The sequence below is a fragment of the Leucoraja erinacea genome, chromosome 11, assembly GCF_028641065.1.
Source record: "Leucoraja erinacea ecotype New England chromosome 11, Leri_hhj_1, whole genome shotgun sequence".
Taxonomy (NCBI): domain Eukaryota; kingdom Metazoa; phylum Chordata; class Chondrichthyes; order Rajiformes; family Rajidae; genus Leucoraja; species Leucoraja erinaceus.
The window spans coordinates 23660909-23682923 of NC_073387.1; the positions used below are offsets into that span (position 1 = coordinate 23660909).

Here is a 22015-nt window from a genome sequence, read left to right on the forward strand (position 1 = left end):
TTCAAGTAGGTCGCGGCGTTTTATCCAGCCTGATAAAAAATGTCCATTAGTAAAAAAAAGGTCGGCATGGATAAAATGGATACTTTTTACTCTTAGGTAGGTCATAGGTGGGTCGTAGGTCGGTAACTGGCCCGAGAAAAAAAATGCAAACATGACATAATTTTCAGTGACTTTAAATTAGATCGCCAAATATGCGCGGTGGTTAAGTCCAGCTTCTTTCAGCTAAGGAAGATGGCGAAGGTAAAGCCCATTCTCGAGCGGCAGCATTTTGAGACAGTAATCCATGCCTTTATTACATCTAGGCTTGATTACTGTAACGCGCTCTATTTTGGTGTTGCTCGTTCTTCACTGGCTCGTCTCCAGTTGGTTCAGAATGCTGCTGCTCGCCTTTTAACAGGGACTCGAAAGAGGAAGCACATATCGCCAATTCTGGCCTCCCTACACTGGCTCCTGGTGCATTTTCGAGTTCATTTTAAGATACTGTTATTTGTTTTTAAATCGCTGAATGGGCTTGCCCCGCCTTACCTCTCTGAGCTGCTCCACCCATACACTCCTCCCTCAGGTCAGCTGGTCAGCTGCTCCTGGAGGTACCGAGGTCTAGTCGGAGGCTCAGAGGGGATAGAGCCTTCTCTGTTGCTGCTCCGGCACTCTGGAACACCCTGCCGTTGCACATCAGACAGGCCCCCTCACAGTCCATCTTCAAATCCAGTGTTAAAACACATTTGTACTCCCTGGCTTTTGACCATGCCTGAGGCTTTGCTTCTGTTTGTGGTGTTTTTGATGTTTCTTTATTTTACATGTCTTTTCCTACTATTTCTTTTGATTGTTATTTTTGGTGTGTATTAACTTTTTTGTCAATGATTAGTGATGTACAGCACTTTGTTGCAGCTATGTTTGTTTTTAAAGTGCTCTATAAATAAAATTATTATTATTATTATTATTCTCATTTACGAGCCAACTCGTAGCTAGTCGTAGTTGGTCTTAGGTGTGGAAGACTGACGTCGAGGGGGGTCGTAGGAGGTCGTAGACATAGTCGTAGGAGGTCGTAGACATAGTCGTAGGAGGTCGTAGACATAGTCGTAGGAGGTCGTAGACATAGTCGTAGGAGGTCGTAGGAGGTCTTTTACTTCGGAGAGTCAACACAACCTTGACATTTATTTCAACTCATCTATGGTCTTCTAAACTCGTGGATTACGTTGTCCAAGTGGGACAGGCCCTTAACACCGCCAGAGCCAGTGCTGTCTGTATAGCGTTGGTACCTTCTCCCTGGGACCGTGTGGGTGTTCCCCGGGTGCGCCAGTATCCTTTCACACTCCAAAGTTCATTGGCTTCCGTAAAAATTGGAAATTGTCACTAGTGTGTAGGACGGTGCTAGTGTTCGGGGTGATTGCTGATCGTGCAGAATCAGTGGGCCGAAGGGCCTGTTTCCATGCTGTATCTCTGAAGTTTTGTCTCATTCTCACCCCGGCCACTCCCACTTCTTCCCTCTCCCATCGGGCAAGATGTACAGAAGTGTGAAAACACATACCTCCAGATTCAGGGACAGTTTCTTCCCAGCTGGTATCAGGCAACTGCACTATCCAATCACCAATTAGAGAGCGGTCCTGACCTCCCATTACCTAATTGAAGACCCTCGGACTATCTTTAATCTACTTTACTGGACTTGATCTAAACGTTATTCCCTTTATTCTGTATCTGTACACTGTGGGCGGCTCGATTGTAATCCTGTATAGTCTTTTTTCTGACTGGATAGCACGCAACAAAAAGCTTTTCACTGTACCTCGGTACACGTGACAATAAACTAAACTCAATGCTGTTTGCACAGGGAGCTACTATTTGGGTGTCGGATGGTGGTGAGGAGGTGAACTCGACCCTGGAGCTGGAGAAGGCCCTGCTGAAAGACACGGGCTGGTACAACTGCAGTGTCCTCGGATACTTTCCCCAGCATTCTGAGGACAAATCTCTACACATCACCGTCCTGGGCAAGTCATCTCGGCAGTTTGAACCGGGCGTTGAGTCGACGGGTTTCCTGCAGAGTTTGTAGATTAGACATCAGATACGCACAGAATGCTGCAGTAACTCAGCGGGTCAGGTAGCATCTCTGGAGAACGTGGAGAGGTGGCATTTCAGGTCGGGACCCTTCCTCAGACTGCAATTCCTAAAAGGACGATGGGGAGCCTCATTGAAACTTACCGAATAATGGATAGAGTTGAAGTGGAGAGGATGTTTCCACTAGTGGGAGAGTCGAGGATCAGAGAGCACAGCCTCAGATTAAAAGGACGTACCTTTAGAAAGGAGATGAGGAGGAATTTCTTGAGTCAGAGGGTGGTGAATCTGTGGCATTAATTGCTACAGACAGCTGTGGAAGCCGTCATGGTATTTTTAAAGCAGAGATTGACAGATTCTTGATTAGCAAAGGTGTCGAGCATTATGGGGAGAATGGATTTGAGAGGGAAAGATAGATCAGCCATGATTGAGTGGTGGAGTAGACTTGATGGGTCAAATGGGAATAATGTTTAGTGCAGGATAAAGTCCAGTAATGTCCGATTAAAGATAGTCTGAGGGTCTCCAATAAGGTAGATGGTAGGTCAGGACCAATCTCTAGTTGGTGATAGGATGGTTCAGTTGCCTGCTAACAGCTGAGAGGAAACGTCCCTGAATCTGTACCTCTTGCTTGATGGGAGAGGGTTGGGCCGAAGGGTCTGTTTCCGTGCTGTGCGACTCTGTGACAGTGTGGAGTGAATGGGGAGAGTAAGTGTAGGAAGGAACTGCAGATGCCGGTTTGCATCGAAGATAGACAGAAAAAGCTGGAGTAGCTCAGCTGGTCAAGCAGCATCTCTGGGGAAAAAGGAATAGGTGACGTTCTGGGTCGAGACCCTTTTTCAGGCTGAGCGTCGGGGAGGAGGGAAACTAGAGATATTAAAAGGTACAAAGAACAAATGAATGAAAGGCATGCAAAAGAACAAATCAAAGCCAGCAATGATGATCAAGGAAAGATGGAGCCCACAATGGTCGATTGTTGGCTGTGGAGAAGGTGATACAAACAGTGAAACTCAGCAGGATGACAATGAAATTAGCACAACGACTTGGGTGGGGGTGGGACGGAGATAGAGGGGATGGAAGGGTTAGAGAATTCAATGTTCATACCACTGGGTGTAAGATGTCCAAGCGAGATATGATGGGAGAGGAGTTGTGTTGAGCCCGGCCCAGTATAGTGGTGTTACAGTGATTTTCTTCCCCTCTCTCTCTGCAGCCAAAGGTTTTGTGGAGCTGAGCACCGACCTGTCACCAGTGGTCGCAGACCTGTCGGAGGTGAAGATGTTGATGGCTAACATCTCGGCCTACCCGGCCCCCAACGTGCGGTGGCTGAAGAACAACGTGGCCTTCAACGAGAGGACCAACCAAGTGACATTCAGCAATAAGACCCTGGGGGAGAACAGGTGGGTGATGGGCCCTCCTCTGTCCACTCAGTGTGGGGAAGACCAGGTCCCAATGCCTGGCATGACCGGTCCCTGCCCCCTGCAACCGGGCCCTGACCCCGGCATCCAGGCCCTGACCCCGGCATTTGGGCCCTGACCCCGGCAACCGGGCCCTGACCCCGGCATCCGGGCCCTGACCCCGGCAACCGGGCCCTGCCCCCGGCAACCGGGCCCTGACCCCGGCAACCGGGCCCTGCCCCCGACAACCGAGCCCTGCCCCCGGCAACCGGGCCCTGCCCCCGACAAATGAGCCCTGACCCCGGCAACTGGGCCATGCCCCCGGCAACTGGGCCCTGCCCCCGGCAACCGGGCCCTGCCCCCGGCAACCGGGCCCTGACCCCGGCAACCGGGCCATGCCCCCGGCAACTGGGCCCTGCCCCTGGCAAAGGCAGACTCTGCCCCCTGGCACTAACCCAGCAACACCAGCCTTTGGGTGGGACATCGTGGCCCTCATTCCCACATGGGCTGATTCTCTGGAGGAACAGGGGCTGGACTGCATGCAAAATGAAGCTTGGTTTGGTATGGTTTGGTTTAAATTAGTCTGATTTAGTTTGATTTGGTTGAGATTGACTTGGTTGAGATTGGTTTGGTTTGATTTGGTTGAGATTGGTTTAGTTAGTTAAGATAGAACAACCAGAACAATATTGCCTTGAATGCTCTAGCAAGACTGTCTTGATTGATAGAATATGGAAAGTTTAAAATAGTTGGTTCTAGTGGCCAGGGAGGATGGATAACTGTTTACAACAGGATCTGTGTGTAGGAAGAAACTGCAGATGCTGATATACACCAGAGATAGATACAATATACTGGAGTAACTCAGCAAGTCAGACAGCATCTCTGGAAAAAAGGAAATGGGTGACATCTTGGGTCAGAACCTTTCTTCAGACTGCTTTAGACCAGACAGCAGTCTGAAGAAAGGTACTGGCTTGAAACGTCACCTATTCCTTTTCTCCAGAGATGCTGCCTGAGTTATGCCAGTATTTTATGTCTCTCTACAACAAGATCTAGATCTGTTGGGAAGGTGGGCCAATGGATGGAAACAGGAATTTAACTCTGTCTAGTGTGAGGTGTTGCACTTTAGGATGTCAAACTAGGCCAGGTCTTATACAGTGAATGATAGAGACCTGGAGAATGGTGTAGAGCAGGGAGATCTGGGGGTTCTGGGGTGTACGGTGCACTGAAAATGGCGAGTCAGGTGGATAGGGTGGTGAAGAAGGCTTTGGCATCCAGCTACAGGAAACAGGGCCATAAAGTTGGAAAGGAAGTAGAAGAGATTCACCAGGATGGATATGCAGATAATGGATGGATATGGATTACTAGCAGGCAGATAAAAATTAGTCTTGGCATCATGTTCAACACAGACATTGTGGGGCGAAGGACCTGTTCCTGTGCTGTACTGGTCTATGTTCACCAGAATGTTACCTGAGCTCGTGTGTGACTCCCTCTGTGCCTCCCTCTCTCCGCCTCTGCCTCCCTCCCTTCCTCTCTGTCTCACAATCTCTCTCTCTCTCTCTCTCTCTCTCTCTCACTCTCCCCCTTCCTCTCTTCCCCTCTGCTTCCTGTCTCCCTCTGTCTCCATTGGTCTCCCCTGTTTCCATCCGTCTCCCTCTGTCTATCCCTCCCCCTCTGTCTCCCCCCCTGTTCCCCCCTCTCTCCCTCTCTGTGACTGTGTCTCTGTGCCCCCTCCAGGTACCAGTGCGTACTCAATCTGATCCGGGTGAAGGCGGAGGACTTTGGGAACTATAGTATTGAGGTGTGGAATGAAGATGCAAAGGCAGATTTCACCTTCACTCTAAGTGTTAACGGTGAGCAGCGTTCAGCTCCTCTCAGCGCAGAGAACGATGACCGCACAACGTTGGCTGCGTGTCATTGACCATGTATACCATAAGCTTCATATCGGGATGCATCACGGCATGGTTTGGGAACAGCTCCATCCAAGACTGCATGGAGTTGTAGAGAGTTGTAGACGCAGCCCAGACCATCGCACAAACCAACCTCCCTTCCGTTGACTCCATCTACACTTCACGCTGCCTCAGCAAGGCCACCAGCATAATCAAGGACCACTCTCACCCCGGTCACTCCCTCTTCTCCCCTCTCCCATCCAGCAAGAGATACAGAAGTGTGAAAATGCATACTTCCAGATTCAGGGACAGTTTCTTCCCAGCTGTTAGCAGGCAACTATCACCAACTAGAGAGCAGTCCTGACCTCCCATCTACCTCATTGGAGACACACGGACTGTCTTTAATTGGACTCTCCTGGACTAAAAATGATTCCCTTTACCCTGTATCTGTACACTGTGGGCGGCTCGATTGTAATCATGTATAGTCTTTCCTCTGACTGGATGACACGAAACTAAAAGCTTTTCACTGTACCTCATTACACGTAACCATAAACTGTACTAAACCAAACAGTTGTTGCTGCCTCACAGCGCCAGAGTCCTGGGTTCAATCCTGATTACGGGTGCTCTCTGTGTGGAGTTTGTATGTTCCCCCTGTGACTGCATGGTGTTCCATTTCCTCCCACATTGCAAAGGCGTGCAGATTTGTAGGTTGACTGGCTTCTGTAAATTGTCCCCTAAGTTGTGTAGAACGAGCCTACCGGTCAAAACCTAAACTAAACTAAAGTAACTAAGGTTGTATCGAGGTGTGATGTGGCCAGCTAAATGAGCGACTCTTTCATCTGTTGCACAGTGCCAGCGAGGATCGTGGATCTCAAAGACTATCTGGAAGCCACTGGTCACCAGACTGTAACCTGTGTTACTGAGGGCTCTCCAATGCCAGAGATCAGCTGGTACACCTGCCAGAACCTCAAGAGGTAAATGCGTGGAATAGGCGTGGGTTGTGCGGCTCCGACCCACAGGGTGAGGTAGTGTCACACGATCCCTGTAGAAACAAGGAACTGCAGATGCTGGTTTACAAACAAACCATACTGAGCGCTGCCCCATCTACAGAGTGCTGATCTTGGATACAGGCGGCCAGTGGCGCATGCCAGAGGGACATGGACAATGGACAACAGGTGCAGGAGTAGGCCATTCGGCCCTTCGAGTCAGCACCACCATACAATGTGATCATGGCTGATCATCCCCAATCAGTACCCCGTTCCTGCCTTCTCCCCATATCCCCTGACTCCGCTATCTTTAAGAGCCTTATCTAGCTCTTCCTTGAAAGCATCCAGAGAACCAGCCTCCACCGCCCTCTGAGGCAGAGAATTCCACAGACTCACCACTCTCTGTGAGAAAAATTGTTTTAAATGGCTTACCCCTTATTCTTAAACTGTGGCCCTGGTTCTGGACTCCCCCAACATCGGGAACACGTTTCCTACCTCTAGTGTGTCCAAACCCTTAACTATCTTATATGTCTCAACCTCTAGTTTCCCTATTCCCTGACTCTCAGTCTGAGAAGGCTCGACCCGAAACATCACCTATTCCTGTTCTCCAGAGACGCTGCCTGACCCGCTGAGTTACTCCAGCACCGTGTGTCTGTCTAAACTAAACCCAATTTGCGGGTTATTTCCAGGTGCAACAGCAACGAGGAGATGTGGTCGCCGCTGAGAGTCAACGCCAGTGGGATCTGGGTGAAGAGGAGGGTCCTTGAAGTCCAACCCAACCAGATCTACCGGGTGCAGAGTGTTGTGACCCAGGAGAGCGGAGGGGACATCAATGCCATGCGCTGCTCCACCAGTAATGGCATCGGCAAGGCTAACCGCGAGATCAAACTGGTCAACAACGGTGGGTGCGTGGGTGGGGCAGGGTGGGGCAGGGGGGGGGCCGGGGGGGCCCGGGAGGGCTGAGCCGCCCGGTGGGAGATGAGCATTTCACAGCACAGGGCCTGTAGTGTAGATGTATGAGGGGGGAACCTCATTGAAACTTATCGAATAGTGAAAAGCCTGGATAGAGTGGATGTGGAGAGGATGTTTCCACTAGTGGGAGTATCTTGGACCAGAGGGCGCAGGCTCAGAGTAAAAGGACGTACCTTTCGAAAGGAGATGAGAAGGAATTTCTTTAGTAGAGTAGCTGCCTTACGGCACCAGAGCCACAGGTTCGATCCTGACTATGGGTGCTGTCTGTACAGAGTTTGCATGTTCTCCCTGTGACCACGTGGGTTTTCTCCGGGTGCTCCGGTTTCCTCCCACACCCCAAAGACGTCCGGGTTTGTAGGTTAATTGGCTTCGGTAAAATTGTAAATTGTCCTTAGTGTGTAGGATAGTGCTAGTGTACAAGGATCACTGGTCGGCGCAGACTCGATGGGCCGAAGGGCCTGTTTCCGCGCTGTACATCAAAAGTGTAAAGACTCTATGAAAGGTGTTGATGTCAGAGTCAGAGAGTCGCACAGCACAGGAACGGGCCCTTCGGCCCGACTTGTCCATGCCGTACAATAATCCCAACTTTCCCATATGTGTACCTGTCCAACATGGTCAAGGAAAGTGCTACATTAATGTAGGTTTTTCTTCAAAATTGGGGGCGTATCTTAGCTTGATGCAGATGTGGGAATGTTTAAGGAAGCTCTGATGAGAGGCAAAGTCACTCACTCCTCCATCTTCCCGCGTACAGGCCTACACTCCCAGCTGGTCACCGTGGCAACCATCCTGGTGTTTCTGGTTATCATTATCATCTCGTTGGTGTTGGTGATGGTCGTGTGGAGAAAGGTAAGAGACTGGAGACACTGAGAGACCAACTCATCGCAGCCCATTCCCTTTAATGCACACTTGCTGTCCTTCCCCCATCTCCTCTCACCCCTTTTTTCCTCCCTTCTTTCTCTACCCCATCCCATCCTCCCTCATGTCCCCTCTCCCTCACGTCCCCTCTCCCACCGCTCTTCCTTCCCGCCCCCTCTCCCCCCCCACCCCCTCTCTCCCCCTTCCCCCCGCCCCTTCTCCTCCTGCCCCCTCTCCCCCGCTCCCTTCTCCCCCCCTTCTCCCCCCCCCTCTTCTTCTCCCCTCCGTCCCCTCTCCCCCGCCCCCTCTCCTCCCCCCTCCCTCTCTCCCACCCATTCTTCCCGCCCCCTCTCTCCCCCCCTCCCCCGCCCCTTCTCTCCGCCCCCCTCTCCCCCCCCCTTCTCCCCCCCCCCCCCTTTGTCCCCCTCTTTCCCCCCTTTGTCCCATCTTTCCCCCCTTTGTCCCCTCTTTCCCTCCCTTCATCTCATCTTTTCCCCCCCTCGTCCCCCTCTTCCTCCCCTCTTTCGTACCCTTTAGCCCTCCTTCATCCCCTCTCTCCCCCCCCCCCCCCCTCCCCCCCCCCTCAACCCCCTCACTCCACCACCCTCCCTCTCCCCCCCCTCCCCCCGCGGCCCCTCACTCCCAATTCCTGCCCCTCTCCCAACTCTCCGCCCCTCTCTCCCTGACCCTACTGTGTCCCCAGATCCCCTTGTCCTCTATCTTCCTCTCTCCCCCAGTGCTGACACACCCTGTGCTTATTTCTTCGCCTGTAAATATGAAAATAACTGTCAGGAAACACCAGGGGAAAACTCAACAGTAGCGAGAATTTAGTTATTTTTCCGCTGAGTCACAATTACAACCAAAAAAGTTTATTATGCCAGCTGCTAAACTTTTCATAAACAGTCACAGCAGTTTTTAATCCTGTCTGCCCCCGACCACATTCATTATGGTCATGGAAACATGTTATTTATTCCCTAAAACTTAAAGGGGCCGAGACTTACTGAGATTTAGTTTAGAGATACAGCACTGAAATAGGCCCATCGGCCCACCGAGTTTTCGCCGACCAGCGTTCACCCCGTACACAAGCACCATCTCACACACTTGGGACAATTTACAATATTTACCGAAGCCAATTAATCGACAAACCTGTACGTCTTTGGAGTCTGGGAGAAAACTAGAGAATCCGGAGAAAACCCACACGGTCACAAGGAGAACGTACAAACTCCATACAGACAGCAGCCGTAGTCAGGATTGAACCTGGGTTTCTGACGCTGGAAGGCAACATCTCTACCGCTGCGCCACCGTGCCGTGTTATGAGATATGAGAATTATCCCAGGAATGATTGGGTTAACTTATGATGAGCGTTTGACGGCACTGGGCTTGAACTCGCTGGAGTTTAGAAGGATGATCGAAAACTTGCCAAATAGTGAAAAGCCTGGATAGAGTGGATGTGGAGAGGATATTTCCACTAGTGGGAGAGTCTAGAATCCAGAAGATATTCTTGATTAGTACGGGTGTAAGGGGTTATGGGGAGAAGGCAGGAGAATGGGGTTGAGAGGAACAGATAGATCAGCTATGATTGAATGGCGGAGTAGACTTGATGGGCTAAATGACCTAATACTGCTCCTATAACATGAACATGTGACTTTGTCCAGTGTCCCGCTCACACTGACCTTCACTGGGGGACAGGTGTCACACACATGTCAGGCCTCGACTAATTTAAACCAACTTATGGATGGCACAGTGGCGCAGCTGTAGAGTTGTTGCCTTACAGCACCAGAGACCCGGGTTCGATCCTGACTATTTGTGCTGTCTGTATGGAGTTTGCACGTTCTCCTTGGTTCCGTATAGATTTTCTCCAGCTGCCCCGGTTTCCTCCCACACTCGAAAGATGTGCAGGTTTGTCCCTCATGTGTAGGATAGTGCAAGTGTACGGAGTGATCGCTGGCCAGCAGAGACCCGGTGGGCTGTAGGGGCCTGTTTCCGTGCTTCATCTCGAAGCTAAAGGAAACTAAACACTACCTACTGGATTTTGTTCCACAGAAACCTCGCTATGAGATCCGCTGGAAGGTGATTGAATCTATCAGCTCCGATGGCCATGAATACATCTACGTTGACCCCACACAGTTGCCGTACGATTCAAACTGGGAGTTTCCTCGAAACCAGCTCTCCTTGGGTGAGCTGCTGCAATGTTACAGCACTGCGGGAGGGGGGCCTTTGCAAGGGGTGGTTGGTTACCAGTATTGGCTTCACCTGTACTGAGATACAGTAAACTCTCGTTATGTAGAAACAAGAAACTGCAGATGCTGGTTTATACCAAAGATAGGCGTAGAGCGCTGGAGTAACTCAGCGGGTCAGGCAGCATCTCTGGAGAAATAAGGCAGGTGACATTTTTGGGTCGGGACCCTTCTTCAGCATATCATCATTACGCACCTCTTTGTAGAATGTATTTTGCATGCAGCGGACTGTCTCTTTAAGAACACGGGCTGTCAGTAACACTGCGGAGGCCGTGGACATTGAACAGGCATTGAAATTGAGCGTTTGACGGCTCTGGGCCTCTACTGGCTGGAGTTTAGAAGGATGGGAAGGACCTCATTGAAACTTACCGAATAGTGAAAGGCCTGGATAGAGTGGATGTAGAGAAGGTATTTCCACTGAGTGAGAGAGTCTAGGACCAGAGGGCACAGCCTCGGAATAGGAAGGAGATGAGGAGGAAATTCTTTAGCCATAGGGTGGTGAATCTGAGGAATTCATTGCCACAGAGTCAAGTCAATTGACAGGTTCTTGATTAGTACGGGTGTCATGGATTATGGGGAGAAGGCAGGAGAAGAGAGTTGAGAGAGAAAGATAGACCAACCATGATTGAATGGCAGAGTAGACTTGATGGGCTGAATGGCCTGATTCTGCTCCTATGACTTATGAATAACATAGGAAATTGACAAAGCATTGAGATGGACAAGCAATCCCTCCGATCACACACAACTCTATGAAACAATAAACGGCCTTCAGTATTTTTAGTCTGCAGTTAACAAAAAAAACACTTTAAGCTATTAAAAAGAATTGTGTTTTTGAAAACCAGCTTTGCTGATGTGGGTTTGTTTGTTGCAGGAAGGACGCTGGGCTCAGGGGCCTTTGGCCGGGTGGTAGAAGCCACCGCACACAGCCTGGGGCACTCCGACTCCATCACCAAGGTTGCTGTCAAGATGCTCAAGAGTGAGTCCACCTCTCTGTCATCTCCCTTCGCTTTGTCCCTGTGTTCCCCCCCTCTGTTCTCTGTCCCCCGCCCCCGCCCCCCCCCCCCCCCCCCCCCCCCCCCCCCGTTCCCTCTGTCTTTGTCCTGTCCCCCCCCCCCCCCCCCTTCAATTGTAATCATGTATTGTCTCTCCGCTATCTGGATAGCACGCAGCAAAAAGCTTTTCACTGTACCTCGGTACATGTGACAACAAACAAAACTAAAAACTAAATTATAGAATTTCTTCAGCCAGAGTTTAGTTTAGATCATTCGGCCCAACTTGCCCACACCGACCAACATGTCCCATCTATACTGGTCCTATCTGCCTGCCTTTGCCTCATATCCCTCCTAACCTATTCTATCCATGTGCCTGTCTAAATGTTTCTCAAATGTTCTGATAGCATCTGCCTCAACTACCTCCTCTGACAGCTTGTTCCATACACCCATCATCCTCTGTGTGAAACAGTTACCCCTCAGGTTCCTATTAAATCTTTCCGCTTAAACCTAAGTCTTCTGGTTCTCTATTCCCCTATACTGTGCGTCTACCTGATCTATTCCTCTCATGGTTTTATACACCTCTATAAGATCACCCCTTATCCTCCTGCGTTCCAAGGAATAAAGTCCTAACCTACCCAACCTCTCCCTGTAGCTCAGACCCTCGCGTCCTATTCCTCTCTATCGGTCCGCCACTGTCCTGCACAAAATGCCCCTCCCCTCCTCCCCCACTGCTCTTTATCCCCCCCCCCCACCCCCGGCCCTGCAGCCACTGCCCGGACCAGCGAGAAACAGGCACTGATGTCTGAGCTGAAGATAATGACCCATCTCGGGCCCCATCTCAACATCGTTAACCTGCTGGGAGCCTGCACTAAGGAAGGTAGGATCACTGCCACTCCTAGTGGGGAGAGGGGAGAGAGGGGAGGGAGGGGAGGGGGGGGGGGGGAGATTATAGAGGGGGGATAGAAGGAGGGGAGAGAAGAAGGCAATAGAGGGGAGAGAAGAGGAAGGGGGAGAGGAGGAGAGAGGTGAGATGGAGCGGAGAGAGAAAAGGAGGGAGGAGAGAGTGAGAAAATGGCAGGGTGGAGGGGTGAGGAGTTGCAGAGGAGTTGACGCAGGAACATGTGGACTGGGAGGTGCACAGACCCAGACCCTGACCCAGACTCAGACACAGACCCAGACAGACCTGACCCAGACCCAGACCCAGACACAGACACAGACCCAGACCCAGGTCCAGAGCCAGACACAGACCCAGACACAGACCCAGAGCCAGACACTGACCCAGACACAGACCCAGACAGACCTGACCCAGACACAGACCCAGACCCAGACCCAGACCTGACCCAGACCCAGACCCAGACACAGACACAGACCCAGACACAGACACAGACACAGACCCAGCCCAGATCCAGACCCAGACCCAACCCAGACCCAGACCCAGACCCAGACCCAGACACAGACTGCTCGATCCCATGGGGATGGGGTTGGAATGGAATGACAATGAAATTGGAATGGAAATGTGGATGTAATGTGATTGGGATGGGAATGTAAATCTGAATGGGATGGGATTGGAACGGGGATGGGGTGGGATTGGAATGGGACTGGGATGGGATGGAATGGAATGGGAATGCGATGGAACGGGAATGGCAAGGAATGGGAATGGGATAGGATGGGATGGAATGGGAATGGGAATGGGATAGGATGGGATGGAATGGGAATGGGAATGGGAATGGGATGGGAATGGGATGACTGTGACTAGCTCCCCTCTCTGCCCAGGTCCCATCTACCTGATCACGGAGTACTGTCGCCATGGCGACTTGGTGGACTACTTGTACCGTAACAAGCAGAGCTTCGTACAGATGTGCAGCCGAGTGGAGAGAGGGGAGACTGATGGAGGTCTTGTCACCAACTACCACCAACGCCTCAAGAGGTAATGTCCGAGAACTCCCACCCACACACCCTGCCCACCAGCCCCGCCTGCAGTGGAACAGGCCATTCGGCCCACCTTGTCCAAGCCGGCCAAGTTGGCAAAGACAGACACAAAGTGCTGGAGTAACACAGTGGGTCAGGCAGCATCTCGGGAGAACGCGGATGGGTGACGTTTCAGGTCGGGACCCTTCTCCAGCCTGAAAAAGGATCTTGACTTGAAACGTGACTCCTCCCTGTTAATTGAATTGCAAGATATTGAGCAAGGAAACAGGCCCTTTGGCCCACCGAGCCCACGCTGACCATAGATCACCCGTTCACACTAGTTCTATGTTATCTCACCTTCTCATCCACTCCCTACAATTTACAGAGGGCCAATTAACCTATAAACTATGTCTTTGGGATGTGGGAAGAAACCGGAGCAGCCAAAGGAAACCCGTGTGGTCACAGGGAGAGCGTGCAAACTCCACACAGACAGCACCCAGCACTTATTTCCTTATTAATTGGAGGACTGGAGGGTTAAATGGAGGACCAGCAATGAATGGGCCAAATGGCCTCTGCATTCTTTGAATGAAGGCTACAATCTCTATGTCCACCTCTCCCCCTCCTTCTTTCCCAACAGTTACGTGGCCCTGTCTTTTGACGGTGATGGGGGATACATGGACATGAATAAGGAGGAGCGGGTGGACTACACGCCCATGTTACAGCCGCCCGCACCAGGCGGGTACGCACAGATCGCCCACGACCACTACACCGACCCCTACATAGAGCAGCCCAACACACACCCACCGGTAAACCCCCCCCCCCCCCCCCCCCCCCACCCCTCCCTCAACCTCCCCACTCTCTCCCCCCCTCCATGCCCTCATCCCCCCTCCCCCCTCTCCTCCGTCTCACCCCCTCTGTCCCTCTCCCCCTCCCTCTCCTCCCTTCTCTCCCTCTCCCCCTCCCTCTCCCCCCTCCCTCTCCCCCCTTCACCCCCCTCCCCCTCCCTCTCCCCCCTCCCCCTCCCCCTCCCTCCCCCCCTCTGTCCTCCCCTCTCTGCCCCTCCCTCACCCCCTCCATCTCTCCCTCCTCCCTCCCTCTCCCCCCTCCCTCACCCCCTCCATCTCTCCCCCCCCTCCCTCACCCCCTCCCTCACTCCCTCCATCTCTCCCGCTCCCTCACCCCCTCCCTCTCCCCTCCATCCCCCTTCCTCCCCCCCCCTTACCCCCCTCCTCCCCCCCCTCCATCTCTCCCCCTCCTCCTCCCCTCCCCCTCTCTCCCCCTCCCCCTCCCTCTCTCCCCCTCCCCCTCCCCCTCCCCCCCTCCCTCTCCCCCTCCCTCCCTCTCCCCCTCTCCCCCTCCCTCTCCCTCCCCCCCCCTCTCTCCCTCCCCCCCCTTCTCCCCATCTCTCTCCCTCCCTCCCTATCTCCCTCTCTCCCTCCTCTCTCTGCCTCCCTCCCTCTCTCCCTCCCCCCTCCCTCTCTCTCCCTCCCCCTCCCCCTCCACCCACCCCCCCCTCCATCTCCCCCTTCCCCCCCCCCCCCCCCCCCCCCCCCCCCCCCACCTCTGTCTCTCTTTGACTTTTGTTCTATTATTGTCTATTGGTATATTTATATATAGTGAACATTTTTGTTGTTTATAATGACACGTGGCAAACTAAACTACCCTCCTCAACTGTGGACACTGCCTGACACCTGCTGGCCACTGGCCTACATGACAAGCCTGTCTGTCCTTTCATTTTTTTGTCCTTTCATTTTGTTGTCCTTTCATTTTGTTCAGTTACATGTCCCGAGATACAGTGTAAATGTTTTTGTTGCGTGCTAACCGGTCATTGAGCAGACTATACATGATTACAATCAAGCTATCCACAGTGTTCAGATACAGGATAAAGGGAATAACGTTTAGTGCAAAATAAAGTCAGATTAAAGATAGTCTGAGGCTCTCCAATGAGGTAGATGGGAAGTCAGGACCGCTCTCCAGTTGTTGATTCAGTTGCCTAACAGCTGGGAAGAAACACCCTCTTGCCCAAAGATCTTAGAGCTCTGCTCTAAGATCTTTGCTCTTGCCTGATGGGAGAGGGGAGAAGTGGGAGTGACCGTGGTGAGACTCGTCCTTGATTATGCTTTTCACCATACCTCTTTAAACGTGACATTAATAAACTTACTTTTGATTAGTACGGGTGTTGGGGGTCACAGGGAGAAGGCAGGTGAATGTGGTTGAGAGCAGGCATGGAAATCCCTATAAAAACATGCGGGGAACACAATTTCTTGGCGTGCATGCTCACTCACACATGTGAGGCTTCGGCCGTGGGCCCTGTGTACGGTAACATCGGGAGCTGACCTGGTTGGTGACCGACCTGCAGCAACAACAGCTTCATCCGCCCCTGGTTGAGAGGGAAAGATAGATCAGCCATGATTGAATGGCGGAGTAGACTGGATGGGCCAAATGGGCTCATTCTGCTCCTATAAGTTATGAACTAACTAAAGAAACTAAACTAGAACAAAGGCTTTCCATTGGACCTCAGTACATGTGACGATAGTTAACTGAATAAACTAATGGGTAGCATGCTGGCGCAGCAGTAGAGTTGCTGCCTTATAGCACCAGACACCCGGGTTCAATCCTGACTTTGGGGGCTGTATGTGTGGAGTTTGTATTTTCTCCCTGTGATCTGCAGGGGTTTTCTCCGAGATCTCTGGTTTCCTCCCACACTCCAAGGTTTGTAGGTTAATTGGCTTGGTATAAATGTAGTGTGTGTAGGGTAGTGCTAGTGAGCGGGGATCACGGGTCGGTGTGGACTCAGTGGGTCGAAGGCCCTGCTTCCGCGCTGTATCTCTAAACTAAACCAAACCTATTCACTGTACCTTTTTTAAACATGACAATAAACAAATTTACAATGATGCTTTACACTGTCCCTGGGTATGTGGGACTATACTGAAGGAGAGGGTGGTGTCAGTGTGCAGTCCTCTCTAACGCGATCTCCTTGTACAGATGAGGATGATTCTCCAGAGCAACTGCTCATCAGTGAGTCGCCTGCGCTCAGCTTCATGGACCTGGTGGGGATCAGCTACCAGGTGGCACACGGCATGGAGTTCCTCGCCCTACGAAACGTGAGTGACGCCACGTTTAAACGTTTGCAGATACAGCACGGAAACAGGCCCTTCAGCCCACCGAGTCTACACCGACCAGCGATCATCCGTTCACACTTGTTCCATGTTATCCCCACTCATCTCATCCACTCCCTACACTCTCGGGACAGAGAGCCAATTAATTTGTGCGTGGCCTTGGTGAAGTCTACTATTCTTGCAGCCCTCAGTAATCACACAGAGAGGTCATCTTTACCCCACATAAGTGACTGTAGCTACAAACTCGCAACCCTTACACTAAGGGGGCACCCAGAGGAAACCCACACAGTCACGGTATGAACGTGCAAACTCCACACAGACTGCACCCTTAGTCAGGATCGAACTGGGGTCTTTGGCGCTTTCAGGCACCAGCTCTACCCGCTGCGCACCGCGGCTAAAGTGCTAACTACTTGGGGTGTGTGTGTTTGAGTACACGTCTGTGTGTGTGTGTTCTTGAGTATACTTGTGTGTGTGTGGTGAGTACATGTGTGTGTGTTTGAGTACGTGTGTGTGTGTGTTTTTTGAGTACACTTGTGTGTGTGTGGTGAGTACACGTGTGTGTGTGAGTACGTGTGTGTGTGTGGTGAGTACACGTGTGTGTGTGTGTGTGTGTGTATGGTGACTTGTGTGTGTGTGTGGTGAGTACACGTGTGTGTGTGTGGTGTGAGTACATGTGTGTGTGTGTGGGTGTGGTGAGTACACGTGTGTGTGTGTGTGTGTGTGTGTGTGTGTGTGTGTGTGTGTGTGTGTGTGTGTGTACACCGTGTGTGTGTGTGTGTGTGTGTGTGGTAGTACACGTGTGTGTGTGTGGGTGTGGTGAGTACACGTGTGTGTGTGTTGTGAGTACACGTGTGTGTGTGTGTGTGTGAGTACATGTGTGTGAGATACATCATCTACAATGAGACATACATCTACAGTACACGTGTGTGTGTGTGTGTGGTGAGTACACACGTGTGTGTGTGTGGTGAGTACAGTGTGTGTGTGTGTGTGGTGACACGTGTGTGTGTGTCTGTGGTGAGTACCTGTGTGTGTGTGTGTGTGTGTGTGTGTGTGTGTGTGGTGTGTAAAGTGTGTGTGTGTGGTGGTGAGTTGATACAGGTCCCGTCTCCCTGTCTTTGTCTGGCACTTAAGTACCTGCAGTTGATCAGATCAAAGACATGAGGAACAGCAGATGCGGGAATCTTGAGCAATACACAAAGTGCTGGAGGAACTCAGCGGGTCAGGCAGCATTTGTGGAGGAAATGGACAGACAACATTTCAGTTGAGACCCTTCAATGGACAATCAAGAGCTGAGAACTGACTTGAGGCCAAGTCTGATGAAGGGTCCCGACCTGAAACGTTGTCTGCCCATTCCTTCCACAGATGCTGCCTGACCCACGGAGTTCCTCCTGCAACTTTGTGTCTATTGCAACTCAGGGGGTCAGGCAGCATCTCTGGAGAAAAAGACTAGGTGACATTTCGGGTCGGGACCCTTCTTCAGGCTCTGACCTGAAACGTCGTCTGTCCATGTACCCCAGAGATGCTGCCTGAGTCGCTGAGTTACTCCAGCACTGTGGGTGACAGTTCTGGGCCTTGCTACTGAGTCTCTGGGCAGTAACTAGTGGACACGGTGTTGTTTTGGCAGTGTGTCCACCGAGATCTAGCGGCAAGAAACGTTCTGATCTGTGAGGGGAAACTGGCGAAAATCTGCGACTTTGGGCTGGCCCGCGATATAGTCAACGATTCCAACTACATTTCCAGAGGAAGTGTGAGTATCAGAGAACTAAAACCCCCCTCATCTCCCCTCACACTCTGCTCCCCTACTCTCTCTGCCTCCCATACTGCCTCTTTCCCTCACTATCTGTCCCTCCCCCTTCTCCTCTCCTCTCCCCTACTCCTCCCTCTCCCTCTCTCCCCCTCTCTCTCCCCCTCTCCCCCCTCTCTCCCCCCCCTCTCTCCCCATCTCCCCCCTCTCCCCCCCCCTCGCGCCATCCTCCCCCTCCCACCCTCCCCCCCCTCCCCCCTCTCCCCCTCTCCCCCCCTCCCTCTCCCTCTCCCCCTCCCCCCCTCCCCCTCTCCCCCTCTCCCCCCTCCCCTCTCCCACACTCCTCCCTCTCCCCCTCTCTCCCCCTCTCCCCTCCCCCCTCTCCCCCTCCACCCTCTCCCCCCTCTCCCTCCCCCCTCTCCTTCTCTCTCCCCCCCTCCCCCCTCTCCCCCCCTCTCTCTCTCTCCCTCTCCTACCTCTCTCTGTCTCTCCTCTCTCTCTCTCTCCCCTCTCTCTACTCACTCCCTCTCTGTCTCTCTCCCTCTCTCTCCCTCTCTTTCTCTCTCCCCCTCTCCCCCCTCTCTCCTTCTCCACCTTCCCCCTATCTCTCCCCTTCTCATCGCTGTCCCTCCTTCTCCCTCCCTCCCTCCCTCCCTCTCTACTCCTTTCCCTTTCCCTCCCCACTCTCTCTCCTCTCTCTCTCCACCCTCTCATCTCCTCTCCCTCTCCTCCCCCCCCCCCCTCTCTCCTCCTCCTCCCCCCCCCCCTCTCTACTCCCCCTCTCCCTCTCCCTCTTTCTCCCCCTCCTCTCTCCCCCCCCCTCTCTCTCTCTCTCTTCCCCCCCTTCCCCCCTCCCCCCCCCCCCCCCCCCCCCCCCCCCGTGAGTTCCTGACTGACAGTGCCTGCCCGCTTGTCTGGTTTCAGACCTTCCTGCCGCTGAAGTGGATGGCCCCGGAGAGCATCTTCAACAACCTGTACACCAGCCTGAGTGACGTGTGGTCCTACGCTGTGCTGCTCTGGGAGATCTTCACTCTGGGTAAGACCCCTCCCGCTTCACCCCCGCAACCCCGCTTAAACATTCCACTTAAGACCAACCACGGCACGGTGGCGCAGCGGTAGAGTTGTTGCCTCACAGCGCCAGAGACCCGGGTTCAATCCTGATCTGGGTGCTGTCCATTCTTCCTGTGACCGTGTGGGTTTTCTCCAGGAGCTGCAGTTAACTCCCACACTCCAAAGCCACACGTACAGGTTTGTAGGTTAATTTAGACTGTGGAGATACAACGTGGAAACAGGCCCTTCGGCCCACCACGTCGGTGCCGACCAGCGATCGCCCCGTACACTTGCACTACCCTACACACTAGGGGCAGTTTACGGTTTTTACAGAAGCCACTTAACCAACAAACCTGCATTTTGTTTGGCGTCTGGGATGAAAGCGGAGCACCCGGAGCACATGAATATGTGATGTTTCAGGTCGGTTTAGAGGGATGTGGGCCAAATGCTAACAAAAGGAACTAGCCCAATATGCCAACTTGGTCAGCATGGCCATGGTGGGCTGAAGGGCCTGTTTCTGTGCTGTACTGCTCTACGAGTTATCTCGTGGAATTATTTGGGGGAGCGGGTGGGTGGGATGTGGGAGAGGGTCATGTGTTAACCTGTATGACCCCAACCCTCTACCATCTTCTCCTTCGCTAGGTGGGACCCCGTACCCAGAGTTGCCCATTAACGACCAGTTCTACAACGCCATCCGACGGGGCTACCGGATGCCCAAGCCGCACTATGCCACCGATGAAATGTGAGCGGGGAGGGGGAGGGAGGTGACCTTGGGGGTGGAGGACGAGGGGGGGACGAGGGGGCGGGCAAAAATACCACAGCCATGACTGCACACTTGGCTTATGGATGGGAAGGGGAGGGAAAGGAAGTGTCCCTCGGGGAGATGGACGGGGAGGGGTTACTGTCTCTGGGATACCCCTGTAATCCATGTTCACCCCCTCTTGCAGATACGCCATCATGAAAAAGTGCTGGAACGACGAATTTGAGAAGAGACCTTCCTTCTCCAGCCTGGTCACATCCATCGGGAACCTTCTCACTGACAGCTACAAGAAGGCAAGTGTTGTTGTTGTGTTATTGTCACCTACAGTCACAGTCAGACAGCATGCAAACAGACTTGCCCATGCCGACCAACATGCCCCATCTACACTAGTTCCATCTGATTGCCTTTTGCCCCATATCCCTCTAAACCTGCCCTATCCATGTACCTGTCCAAATGTTTCTTAAATGTTGCAATAGTATCAGCATCAACTACCTCCTCCGGCAACTCGTCCATACACTGACCAACCTTTGTGTAAAAAAAAAGTTGCCCCTCAGGTCCCTCTTAAATCTCAACATAAAAAAGAGATTCTATCTGTCTACCCGACCTATTCTTCTCATGATTTTATACACCTCGATAAGATCACCCCCTCATCCTCTTGCGCTCCAAGGAATAAAGTCCTAGCCTGGTCAACCTCTCCCTGTACCTCAAGCCCTCGAGTCCTTGCAACATCTTTGTAAATCTTCTCTGCACCCTTTCAACCTGTCCCGGTATACAGCGGAAAGCTTAGTTCCGCCCGCTATCCAGGCAAATTGTACCAGACATGAGGACATCAGGGAGAGCAGGGTAGACAGATAAATGAGTGCAGAATATAATCTTGCTCCTATGAGGCCGGCACGGTGGTGCAGCATTGGAGCTGCTGCCTCACAGCCCCAGATATCCGGGTTCCATCCTGACCACTTGTGCTGTCTGTACAGACTTCTCCCTGTAAATGTGTGGGTTTTCTCCAGGAGCTCCGGTTTCCTCTCACATTCCAAAGGTCTACTGGTTATAACTTCATTGGCTTTGGTAAGAATTGTAAATTGTCCCTAGCGTGTGGGATGGTGCTAGTGTACGGGGTAATCACTGGTCGGCACGGACTCGGAGGGCCGAAAGGCCTATTTCCATGTTAACTAAACTAAATGAGATCAATTTAACTTGGCATCATGTTCGGCACAATCATTGTGGGCCGAAGGGCCGGTTCCTGTGCTGTAATGTTGTTGAATGTTCTATATATGGTATCTGGAGTTTCCGGTAAGGTCTCCATTAAATGTAACGTGCCAACTGTTGCCTTGTTGCCTCTGCAGAAATACGCTCAGGTCAGTAAGGAGTTCATGAAGAATGACCATCCAGCTCTACGCCGGACCAGACCCAACACCTACCAGGACAACGAAGATATCATCTACTCCAACTGCCAGTACCCTCAGGGGCAGGACAATGGGTACATCATCCCCCTGCCCGACCCTGACCCCAGCGAGGCCACTGTGGACCTCCCCACCCCAGCAGAGCTGCCCACAGTAGAACCGTCTGACGGGACAAGGCCCAGGTAAGGCCCCTCACCCAATCGACTCTCGGTCCACCAAGGCCTGCTGGATCTATCGGTTGCTAACCCCTTCCCATTCCCACACTGACATTTCTGTCCTGGACCTCCCCCACTGTCGGAGTGAGGCCACGACGCAAACTGGAGGAACAACACGTGATATTTCACTTGGGCAGCGCACAACCCAGCGGTATGTTGATTTCTCTTAAGTAAACCTTGCATTCCCTCTCTCCCCCCTCCCCAACCCTGGTCCTCCTACCAGTTCCATTGTTCACATCCTGTCCTTGTATCCCCATGTTATCACCTCTTCCCCAGCCAACAATGGGCCATTATGGGCTCTATTCTTGGTCATCGGTTACTGGTCCTGATTTGTTCTGATCTTTTCTTGCCTCTAGTTTATTCCCATGCCCATCTCTACTTTCATTCTGAAGAAGGGTTACAACCCAAAACTTTACCTATTCTTTTTCTCCAGAGATGCTGCCTGACCCCTGAGTTA

The 22015-nt window shown here is 52.3% G+C and overlaps 1 protein-coding gene across 1 annotated transcript in view; it reads left to right on the forward strand.

Moving 5' to 3' along the window:
- The window catches only part of pdgfrb (platelet-derived growth factor receptor, beta polypeptide), a 46136-nt gene that overhangs the window by 18523 nt on the left and 5598 nt on the right, over positions 1 to 22015 (forward strand). Inside the window, exons 6-22 of the mRNA XM_055642838.1 lie at positions 1826 to 1982; positions 3254 to 3440; positions 5169 to 5284; positions 6171 to 6294; positions 6996 to 7207; positions 8030 to 8124; positions 10177 to 10309; positions 11242 to 11346; positions 12129 to 12239; positions 13136 to 13289; positions 13908 to 14068; positions 16250 to 16374; positions 18014 to 18136; positions 19058 to 19169; positions 19826 to 19925; positions 20131 to 20236; positions 21287 to 21525. Of these exons, the coding sequence (XP_055498813.1) occupies positions 1826 to 1982; positions 3254 to 3440; positions 5169 to 5284; positions 6171 to 6294; positions 6996 to 7207; positions 8030 to 8124; positions 10177 to 10309; positions 11242 to 11346; positions 12129 to 12239; positions 13136 to 13289; positions 13908 to 14068; positions 16250 to 16374; positions 18014 to 18136; positions 19058 to 19169; positions 19826 to 19925; positions 20131 to 20236; positions 21287 to 21525 (2360 nt within the window). The remainder of the gene's footprint in view (positions 1 to 1825; positions 1983 to 3253; positions 3441 to 5168; positions 5285 to 6170; positions 6295 to 6995; positions 7208 to 8029; positions 8125 to 10176; positions 10310 to 11241; positions 11347 to 12128; positions 12240 to 13135; positions 13290 to 13907; positions 14069 to 16249; positions 16375 to 18013; positions 18137 to 19057; positions 19170 to 19825; positions 19926 to 20130; positions 20237 to 21286; positions 21526 to 22015) is intronic.